General features: G+C 39.3%; 1 protein-coding gene across 1 annotated transcript in view; it reads left to right on the top strand.

The window, feature by feature from the left end:
- tenm4 (teneurin transmembrane protein 4) overlaps positions 1 to 11,689 on the top strand; it is a 240,272-nt gene that overhangs the window by 168,096 nt on the left and 60,487 nt on the right. Inside the window, exons 16-17 of the mRNA XM_079608835.1 lie at positions 1,440 to 1,690; positions 6,927 to 7,046. Of these exons, the coding sequence (XP_079464961.1) occupies positions 1,440 to 1,690; positions 6,927 to 7,046 (371 nt within the window). The remainder of the gene's footprint in view (positions 1 to 1,439; positions 1,691 to 6,926; positions 7,047 to 11,689) is intronic.

The raw sequence follows: 11,689 nt of genomic DNA, 5'->3' as shown, positions 1-11,689 counted from the left end.
GAGAACACTAAGTTCTTGAGCACCTTTATTGAGCTAAAAGAATGTAGCTCTTTAAATAGCTGTGGAAATTATTCCTGTGGATGCATGAAGCTTTTGTAGAAGAGTGAGTTGTTTTAGTCAAAATCCTAGGCTTCAAGTTCCCTAAGCTAACAGATAGACATACCAAGTCCACATCATCTAACCTCCATTTCCCAGCAAGCATCAGCTTAGAACCGACCTCCTGCCAAGCCTCTAAATCAACGGTAGCCTCGTCCTGTCACGAACCGCACTGAGCATAAAACATGTTTGCTCTGAAGTGCACAATCTTCAGGGAGATTACATATCATGCTTCAGCTATAGTTGCCATACTCTACTTTTTAGCACTGATTATCATTTGATGTAGTTTCAGGCCTGGGTGGTGTTTTTGTTACAATCCTGTATAATAACTTTTTAGAGATTGACAGGAAAAACATGTTGTGAGGGTATCCAGTGCAGTAGAAGATAACAAAAATACATACAACTAAAATGATGATAAGCCATAGAATACCACTCAGAAAATGCTAACACATATGCTAGTAGTAAAGCATTCAATTGGCATGACGTCTGAAAGTGATGCTTTCACCAGGAGAGGCGATATTTTTATAATCTTGCCCATCTGGTCAAAGAGGTTCCACAAAGTAGAGAGATAGATGAAGAGAGAGAGATATTACAGAATAAGGGATGACCCACTTCAGCACATTAAAGGGTTCCTCTCAGCGTGGCCTGAAGTCCTGAATTATTTCAGCTGAATTACAGGAGGGAGAGGCTGGGTTGCCTGTAGAGGTGTGAAAACTGTTGGAAAGAAAAAAAAACATGAAGGAAATAAGAAGCAAGACTAGTTCTAACTTACTGCTGTAACGCAGCTGTAGGGCATAGAAAGCCATCCGACATAGGCAGTTATTTCTTAGAACTTTTTGAGATCCTGCTAACGGATTGCCCGTGTTCGTCCTGGGATGATGAAATCTTTTTCCTCTCCTTTAAAGATATCAACCTAGGGGAAATGGCGTTAGCTTGGACAAAATAAGCATGTTGGAAGACATCTGTGCTGTTGGTTTTGAACATTTTCTGGTAACCAGGTCATACCTGATTTAGCTGGTTTCTGTAACATTCATTGGTACCCACTGGAGGAAGGTGCCTTGGTTTGATTTGTGTCTGATTAGCCTTAATGAGATGCAACCCCCTAAGCCTACTGTGAGTGAATCTGTAAGCGTGGCATCTTGAACAAGGTGGTCTACCGCATCTGACCAACTTGACGAAGATGATTCACCATAGGAAACCAAGTTCACAAGGTGGTAGTCACAATTTTTAAGTAAAGGAAGTTTACAAGCAGATAAATACATTTTCACTTACACCAAAATATATATATTTTTTAATCTGGTTCATGGAATCTGGTTTCTGACACTACATTACCATTTTTGAAGTTTAAACCTATCCACCCTGTCCTCTCTCCATCAGATGGGTTGATAGACTGCATGGACCCGGACTGCTGTTTGCAGGCGTCATGTCATGCTACCACTCTGTGTATGGGCTCTCCTGATCCACTGGACATCATCCAAGAAACCCAGATCTCTTCCAGTCTAAGCACCCTGCAGTCCTTCTACCAGCGTGTCCGCTTCCTGGTGGGCCGGGAGAGCACCCACGTCGTCCCTGGCACCAACCCCTTTGATGGCATGTAAGTGTTTCAGTTGTAATGTTCACAATTTTTCAGTTTCTTGCAGTTAAAGTTCTCTCTTCCATACTTATCCCAAATCTCAATCCACTGTAGTGGTAATATTTAGATCAATCAGTCACTATAAGCAGATGCTGTCAATCCATCTACTGCGCTTGTTCCTGTAAACAAACAGGGCATGGGGCTCATCCCAAGGTACCCCAAAGATGTTTCATATGAGAGAACAGTGCTGTCACTGTGTTGTCCCATGTGACTTCTCATCTTTTGCCTCCATTTTGTGGCGTTCCCTTTTTATCTGTAAACAATACCTAGAGTGAACGCCACTTTTGCATTTGCATCCCACACATGCACTGGTCTCGTTCCTCTCTTTCTGTTCTCAATTGAAATGAGCACACAAGATGTTACTAGAGACTTGGGAAAAAGTTGTGCTCCTTTGAAATGTCGTAGAGTATCCCCGCATTTCCTTTCATTTCAGCAGAGCTGACATTTCAAAGGCAAAAAAAAATGAAAACGTAACAAGCAAATGAGCATCTTTTTGTGCTCTCCACGGAGAATGTCTCTAATGGTCTTGCCCAGGGTGCGTTGACGTTTTGATTCTTGCCTCTATAAGGCATAATGTGCCAAAGAGGTCTTCCGATTCACAGCCTTCTGTTTTTAGGCCTCATCTTGCTTTATTTCTTTGGAAACTCAAGTGGAAATTCCTTTGGATCAGTAAGCACTCCTTCCCTGGGCTCTAGTGAGCAGGGTGTTGTTTTTGCATCTCTTAAATGGCCATTTCCCACAGTTCAGCTCAGACTCTGGACCGAACGGCCTTTTGCTTTGCGTGAATGACTGAGCCTCTGGCAAGTTCGAAATCCCTTTGTCTAATCTGCGCTATCCTAATGAGACTCTGATCACTTCAAAGTTGTCCAGTGCTCTCCTTCATGCACTCATTTCCTCTGTCCTATCTGCCAGACGTTCTTCTGTTGCATAAATCACGCTGCCCTCAATCAGCTCGTGTCAGAGTGTCCAATGCGCATAACCTCATGCAAAGATGAAACATCGGACTTTGTTTGATATCGCCTTTTGTGGACATGTCAGACGGTATTCATGAAATGCTCTTGTAATACTGTGTGACATTTTCCCAAGGTGACATTTTTGCAACGCTCGGTAGGGAGTCTCCCGATACCCTCTTCATTATTTCAAGATGAGGGTCTCGGCCTACCCTTCGTCACCATCATCTCCCAAGAAAAAAAAAAAGAGAGGCATAAATAAATAAAAGCTTTAGAAGTCGGTCACCAGCCGCAAGACCGGAGACCTCGATTCACCTAAAAATATCAAGGCTGATATATTATTTATCACCTCTTCGTTCCTCTGCTTACTGACAGATATGAGAGAGGCTGACAGCAGTCCAGATGGACCTTTTAGACACAGCCACAGTCGGTCTAAAAGAGCCCCTTGCCATCACCTGATCAGGCCTTTTCATTGATTTCACGACCACCTCTGCATGCTAGGAGACATGTCAAAATGCACTTCTGACATATCTGACCACAAGAAAGCAACAAGGATGGGAATGATCAAAGTCACCTATCATCCCTGTTTTACAAGACTCACCTTTCTGAAACTTTCCGAATGTTCTTCCAATATTTTAAATATAATGTTTTTTAGCCTTTACAGCATGTGCTCTGTCATCAGGATCCCACAAAAGAATGAATGTGCGTGGCTGGAGATGCACTTGGGTCAAGTTGTTTGCTAGCTGCATCTGAGTGTACTTAGCCCCTTTTACCATCGTGTGGAGATGGTGGAGGGCGGCGGAGGCCTGAGATGGCCCATTATTTCTCTCCATTTAGCCCATTTAGAACATGTTGCAGTTTCTGAGAAAGGGAATAATACTGCTGTACAGGTGTAATTTAAGAGAGGGTGCATATTTATATTTAGCCCCTCTTATGAAGTTTTTGAAGTAATTAGCGGCGCTCGCTAAGGCCTTATTCCATGGTTGTTTACAGGAACAAAGGCTGTAGGTGTATTGACAGCATTTCGTACCAGTGATGCTAAATTGTGCTTTTGCATTGTTGCTAATGCTTAGCAATGTCCTGACAGTGACCGTAGTAGCTAGTTTTACACATGCAAATAAAATAATTAGCATTGCAGTGGTAAAGAAGATTTCTGAAAGTATAATTTTGCTTGAACACAAAGTGGATTGCAAACACAAATTTAGTCCATTAGCTGTTTTTAGCCGTTGCCAAAAACATGACATTCAGACCACTGTGCATGTAAAAAAAAGGTGCATAGTGCTCCCAGACACTGCCTCTCGGGAGAGTTTAGCATGCTTTCTTTCATTGTTATATACAATGTCTTTTCTAATATCAAGGCAGACGTGGCCTGCAATTTGCTACTGTACTCTAAAATTACACAGTTGTCAACGCAGTGCTGATGGTCTACAGAAGGTGATATGTCTGTTGTTTACAACTTGCCCGTTTCTCTGCCATTCCGTTCTGTCTTGCTTGAGATGGGGGTTTGCTGAATATATGAAATTTAGACTTTTTGTCTAGACCTCCTCACTGTTCCTCCTTTCTCTTCTTCAGAACGGTTTAATGTCAATATTTAAATGATTTGTCGTGGAGATGTTGAATCAGCTCAGCATATTTCGCCGTGGCTCAGAGCCGACAGTTCCACTCGGTGCGCCCTGTGAAAACTTGCGTCGCTGCCCCTTCTGAATGAGAATCCTCTAAATCAAACTGTCACCTTGTGCAATGTTGTAGATAGACAAAAGCTTTACACATATCTCTCTTTTTCTGTCTCTCCACCCTTTTATTTAGTGATCTTTCTTTGTCACACCCACTCTCTTTTCTATTCTACATGAGTTCGCTCGCAGTCTGATAATAGACATTGCGGCGGGGCTGTGCACTTGTGCGCTATCTCTGCTAGCTTTGTTTACAGGGACGCAGAGCTGAGCCAAGGACTGCTGAAGGTGAAAGGCTGCTTAAATTAGCATAAAGTTAGCCTCTCTGGGACAGGGATATTGTTGGGTCTGTGATCTTGCCTGCAGTAAGGACAGGAAGGGGCCAGCCTCTTACACACCATGTTAATTGTTCCGCTACCTGGCGCTTGTTTAATGCCTAATACTTTCGTAGAAACAGCCCCAAGTTCTTTCTTTTTCTTTCTTCAAACTAGCTGATGTGTATACTTTTTTAGATGTTAAAATACTTTAATATCATATTTGAATCTACATTTCTATCCTAATTTAAATAATTTGCCAATTATTTAATCAAATGAATTGCATGCAGAGCTTGACATTACCACCCGCATTATGGATTTCAGCAGTGCCGTGTAACACAGTCACTCCAACTAGCCACTTTGGCGGGTTGAATTTTGTATATAATATATACATTTTTCAAATGTAGTCTTTTAAAAAAGGCATCTGAAATTAACTAAGTGCAATGTAGTGTCAAAAATATAGATTTTTCAATACATATCGATACTGAAATATCTGAACCAGCTGCACGTTCTCACTCTCACCGACAGCGAGAGACACAAAATCCAAAAAGTAAAATTGCGCTTAAATAGTCAGATACACACACACAAAAAAAAATTGGTATTCACGTAAACAGTCAGTTATGTTCTAAGTAGGGCCGGGACTCGATTAAAAAAATTAATCGAATTAATTAGAGGCTTTGTAATTAATTAATCGAAATTAATCGCATTTTAATCACATATAAATATTTGACCTGAGAACAGTGGGAAGTAATTTTTTTCACATGGATTTTTAGTATACCATTGAATAATGACTGAATACATAAGCTTAAGCAACAAAATATTGTTTATTTTTGTTCAACCAAGTCCAGCAGACCAGTGCTATTTTTTCCATTAAGTGAAAAATTTTCATATTTTTCATGTTGAAAAAACATTTTATAAAATGCATTGACATTGCCAATACAAAAATATTCTAAACAATTCAAGTTTGTACTGTTTTGTTACTTTTGAAACATTTGATGAAACTGTTAATTCACATTTTCATTTTACATTTTTTTTTTTTTGCAAAGATAAAGGCCAAAATATGTTTGCATGTTTGATGTTACATGTTAACAAGGTCATACTCAAGTATATTTAGGCTAATAAATAAAAAAACAAGAGTAACTTGAGTATCTACCTTGTATATTGTTGTGTTACTTTTGACCCACTTGTGTGTTACTTTCGTCCCAACTGACGGGGTCGAAAGTAACATGAGCAGTCTTAAGTTCAAAGTGAAATTATACTGAAGTCATTCTACATTTTTACAAAATACCACCTGGTATTGATAGACCACACTTGTGAGTGACTGAGCACAGCAAAAATATATCTCTGTCTAAACCATCATCTTTTAAAAGTATGTTTTTCTGAAAAATGGTACTTTCGCCCCCGCTCTCCCCCTACGCGTTATTTTTTGTGTAATTAATTAAGTCCCGGCTCTAGTTTTAAGTGAATGTAAACAGTTGAGAAAGATCCATGTGTCAGGTCTTAGTGACAACAGCCTAATATATCTGCTGTCAAATTATGAGATAACATTAAAAAATATCTATATGACAGTTTTTCCCTATGGTATTGGTCAAATTTGTGGCCAGTGAAAATGCTAAATGGCTAGTAACTTTGTAAAACCACTAGCCACATAAGTTAATGTCAAACCCTGATTGCATGTATCAATAAAATAAATTATTATTATCATATATTACAGTTATGAATAACTGTAATAATCAATGAATAATCATATGAATATGAATAGACTACAAAAATGTTCAGCTCTTTTATTTTTTTCATATATTTTGTTCTTCACAGTTTTATTGTCATTCTTAATCTCCAGCCGGAACAGCATGACGCCTGATTAAAAATCTCGAACACTGTGAGTCATAAGTCGTGTCTAGCGGGGAGTTGTTTTGCACTTGTTTAGGATTTTAAGAAACTGTGTTTGACTTTTTCATATCGATCAGTAAGTCGGAGCTCCTGAGGCAGACAGATAACATCAGATAGAGGCAGTTTTAAGCCCAGATATCTGCTGTGACTGAAAGCACTCACACCATTGTTCTCTCAAACAGCAGGAATGACAAACACCATCCCATTTTTGTTGTCTGTAATCTATTGCATCTCAGACAGAAAATCCCGCTGAGGTTTCCTCAGAGCTGTTGGATTCATTTAATGTATTATATGTGTTTACAAATAGCATCTGATGCGTTTCTACATTGTAGCACAACACTTATGATTTTCCCTCTTTTTTTTTACCCCACAGTCATGCCTGTGTTATCCGGGGACAAGTGGTCACTTCAGATGGGACTCCTCTGGTCGGTGTGAATATCAGCTTCATTAACAAACCAGCCAATGGGTATACCATCACCAGACAGGATGGCAGGTAAGTTGCAACATAATGATGAAATGGTATTTAAAGTTGTGGGTTAGCAATTAAAATGACCTATATTCAAATTTTTTATGTCACCATCATTATACATGCACCTTTAGCCCACATCTGTGCACTCTAACTGCTTTCTGTATGGCAGAATGTTGTATAATGTGCTGGTGGTTTTATCCCCGGCACACCATTGCGCATTTTGCCTGTTTGCTTGGATGGTGCTTTTTGTAGCCATAAAAAACAATCTTCCATCTCCCTCTCTCTATTTTTTCCCTCTCTTTGCTCGTAAACACATGGCCTCCCTCCCACAACAGCCCATCAAGCCCTGCAAGAACAGACTCAGTATGGCATGAAATCACCAATGCACCTGTTTGCTCGCTTTAAAATGGGAAAGCTGTCTTAAATGATTTTGTTTGATTGTGTTTTGTACTATCCTTGTGCCTTTGCTTTTTAAATGACTTCTTTCTTCACTTCCAAAGAGGTCCCTCTGCTACTCTACCAACCGCTAGAGTCGGATTGACCAAGTAACATGCAGTGAATATTCATGTAATACAAAATTCAGCCTGAAGTCAGACTCTGGAAATCCTAAAAGCCATCCATTATACATCTGACTTGATGTATTGAGAGTCACTTACGCAACCCTGTTTCCCTGAAGGAGAGAGCTGAATGCTGTGTCACGTCATCAAGAACCACTGAGCTATAGGCGATAAACAAAAGATTTCACATGATTATTATGTAGTGGAAGTGACACCGGTGTAGAGCGAGATTCAATGTGTGGAGATTTTCCAGCAAACAAAAATATGTTCAAAGAATGTTTTGCTAAATGAAATTTCAAAACATCCATCCAAGGTTTTTTTCATGGGAATGTTACTTTTGAATGTTCTCTGAACCAAACAAGTAGTAAGTACTAATGTTTAAAAAACGTTAGGTGAGCTTAGCTAAAACCAATTACGGTAACAAAAACAATTCATAAAACCGTTCCATGAACAATGTATAATTTATACAGTTTTGCGCAAATGGGACTACAAAAGGAATACAAAAACTGATTCATCTTAAAAGAGCCAATAAACATGAGAAGTGCTAGTAATACAACGTTTCAAACGTCTATATATATAATTTTTACTGGAAAAGCGATTGTTCACAACTTGAGAGAACCTTGTAGACCAAATACGTAACACTTTACAGTAAGATTTCATGTGTTAACATTAGTAAACTACATCAGTTAACATGAACTAACAATGAAAAATATTTCTAAACCAATTATTAATCTGTTAATGTTAAACTCAACATACTTATACAGGATTTAAATTAAAGGTTCTGTTTACATTATTGAATGAACCTGAACTAACATTGACCAGTTGTATTTTTATTCATGTTAACATAGATGAATAAATAATGTAATAATGTATTCCTCATTATTAGGGAATATTAGTTAATGCATTTACCTAACATTAAGTAATGGAACATTATTGTAAAATGTACAAATTAATATTACTGGTAGTATTGGAGTCAGCTATCAGGTCAACTAGTTAACAGGCTAATTGTCACCACTAGTATGCTAAGCTAGTTAGTTGATCAATTAACAGGATGCTAATCTGTCCGGCTAATCAGCTAGTGGTATGCAAAGGTACTAGGTTAACTGGTTAGCATGTAAGCTAACTGAATACCGGTAAACTTAGAGCTTAAAATGTATGTCTTTGGTTATATAATGTAAAAAAAAATTACGTAAATATATGTGCATCCTGTCTATGTTAATAAATACCTGAAGTGAAGCTCCACAGTATAAATTAACCATGGTTTTATTATAGTAAAAGTGTATTAACCATGTTTTTTGTTTGTTTATTTTTTGGATGATTGATTTCCATTTTAATAACCACAGTTTTACTACAAATATGGTTAAACTATGGTTAATTACCATGGTTTTATTGGCTTTATTTGTAGTAAAACCATGGTTAATTTCTGGTCAGTGTTTCTGTCCCGCTAACACGGTTGTCATTCTCATTTATAACACATTTGTGTGTGAATGTAATTGTATTTTGCACCCAGGACTATATTCTGCTGCTGTGTGAACATAGCCTTAGTTCAGTCCAGAGGACTAAAAGTGTGTATCTTCGACCTTTCTGGGGTCTAACCCATCGATCTGACAAACCCCTTTGGGTTAACACTGCATCCCCTCAAAGTGTGCACTGAAAGGCTGAATGCACTAATAAAGTGTGTCACCCATGCCTGGGGTGCTTGTGTGATTGATAACAGGCCTGTGAATCGCTCATCGATTGGCATGGCAGCCTTTAGGGCTGTCTGTGCGCCCGTGTCATGGTTATATATGTGTGAGCGCGTCTCTCAGCACGTGACTAGCTGGCTAGCTTTTACTGCAGATTAGCGTCAGCTCCACGGCTCCATAAAAACACACACGCTCTCTCTCTCGCAGACACTTCCCAACAAACACGCTCAGTTCAAACTCCCACAGCGCACAGACAAATGCTCACATTTTAGCAAGGGCACGACAACAAGGGCAAAGCAGACCTTTGTTTATCAGCCGTGCCAATGAAAGCTCTGTGAATGGCCCGTTGGGATATGTAGTTGAATTAATGTTCAAGCAGCTTGAGGTGTGACTACAGATGCACACCGCATCTATGCCAACCTGGAGAACAAAGACACGGAGTACAGCGCATTCGACGCGTCCACATATCACGTAATGCTAATCGGCTGTTTGCGTTGTAGGCTTTTTTGGCAGTAAAGTGCATTTGCGCTTTCATGTCTACCAGAGCGTGTTGTAAAGGTGTGTCTCTTCATAACGATACACAAAAAAAAGAAGATCAGAGTAGCATTCTGGATGTGAACACAATCAGTCACCTAGCAAGCCGCATACACGCTAGCCAGCCTACAGCGTCCCGTTCGTTTCTGTTTAGCGGTGTCAACAACAGAGCTCTCTGATCAGAGCAACTCTATATGCAGAGCGCGCGCTGCCATTGTAGCGTTTTTGTAAAGTTATGTTAGCGCAGACAGCTCAGATCAATAATACTTTACCCTTCCCTTAAATGTCATTTCCCCTCTCACCTCCTTTATCAAAGCGCACCGTTCCACCGCACAACAAAAGACGCTCGCCGGCGTACACGCGGCTACTGCAGCGGCAAGGAATCTTGCCAGTTCATTCCTCAAAGGAGAATAACGACACCACTCATTCATGCTGATTTTATTAATGCAAATTCAAAAGCACAGTGTATTAGGCTGAGCCAATAGTTCATTGTATTCCAGTCACATTGTGTAGCTGCCAGATAAAAACCGTCCCCACTAACTGAAGCCGAGTCCCTTTCAATTGAATCCTGTCATTTGGAGAAACATAATGAATTACAACCTTTATTAAGTCTGGTTTTAATGGCAGTGCTGAGAAAACGGTGAATAATGTTGATTAAAATGGTAGTAAATGGTATTGTGAGAGAATGAAATGGCATTGTAATTTCACTGAATGGGAAATCAAAACGCAATTTTTAAGGCAGTGATGGTTGGCATACTTAAGCAAAGAACTGTACTTAATGAATCAGATCCACTCTCTATTAAAATCTGATGCGTTTGTAAATGGTTTTATTCAAGAGATAAGTAGTCATAGAGAATTGTAAGTGTAGTTGGGCAACTTGTAAACGATTAATGTTTATGTTAAAATAATAGGACACCTAAATATTAAAAGATCTTTCATGAGAACAATGAGAGAGTGGCCTTGCCTTTTTGTATAAGGTTAGACATTTTGGGTTCAAACGCTAATTGGCTTCAATGCAATTCACAAACAAACCACACTATTAAAACAAACAAACAAAACTTCTAATTAACATTTCACTCTTTTTTTTTCATAAGCTGTGAATTATACGCTGTATTGTAACAAACACTTTTTAACAATTTTTTTGTGGAAGAGCACTTCTTCTGTGTGCTTTCCTGTAAGGGTTGAACAACATTTATGTGTTGAAGTCGAGTCAATGTCGACTAGTCGCTGCTCATTAATGAACAAATAAGCCTAAACCTCGAGCTGAGACTCAGAACACATCGGGATGCCTTGTGCACAGCTATGGCATATGACACAGTGCTGCCCACAAGGCTATTACATACTGTAACTGCTTATTTTTATCAGTTATTTTGTTTTGGGGTCGTTATATGTAAATGGTAAATGGGCTGCATTTATATAGCGCTTTTAACAGACCCATGGCCACCAAAGCGCTTTACATATTGCCTTCATTCACTTATTCATACACCGACGGCGGTGTCAGCCATGCAAGGCACCATCCAGCTCGTCGGGAGCAGCTGGGGTTTTTCAGATACAGATATAAGATATCATGTTCAGATATCATGTACAGGTAGAGAGTGATTGCGTGTGAATTAATTCTACATGTCAGCGTCTCTCTACTAATAGTGAAGCTGTGGGTTTTAGTTTCTAAAAAACATAGTCTACAAGTTTTCAGTTTCTACGCTATTTTATTGATAACTCACAGAACAGTGTTGACAATAAATTTCTGCACTACTAAATGTTTCTGTGTGCGTGATCTGCGTGTGATGTGCGAGCTACTGTCTGCACAGTGTGTGTGTTTGTTACAGTGGAGCACCGCATTAGTTTAGAAATGCGATTAGCTTACGTGTATTATAAGCTGTTTAAAACGTGC

This window comes from Phoxinus phoxinus (assembly GCF_949152265.1).
Source record: "Phoxinus phoxinus genome assembly, chromosome: 4".
Taxonomy (NCBI): Eukaryota; Metazoa; Chordata; class Actinopteri; order Cypriniformes; family Leuciscidae; genus Phoxinus; species Phoxinus phoxinus.
This window is presented reverse-complemented; position numbering and strand designations above follow the sequence as displayed.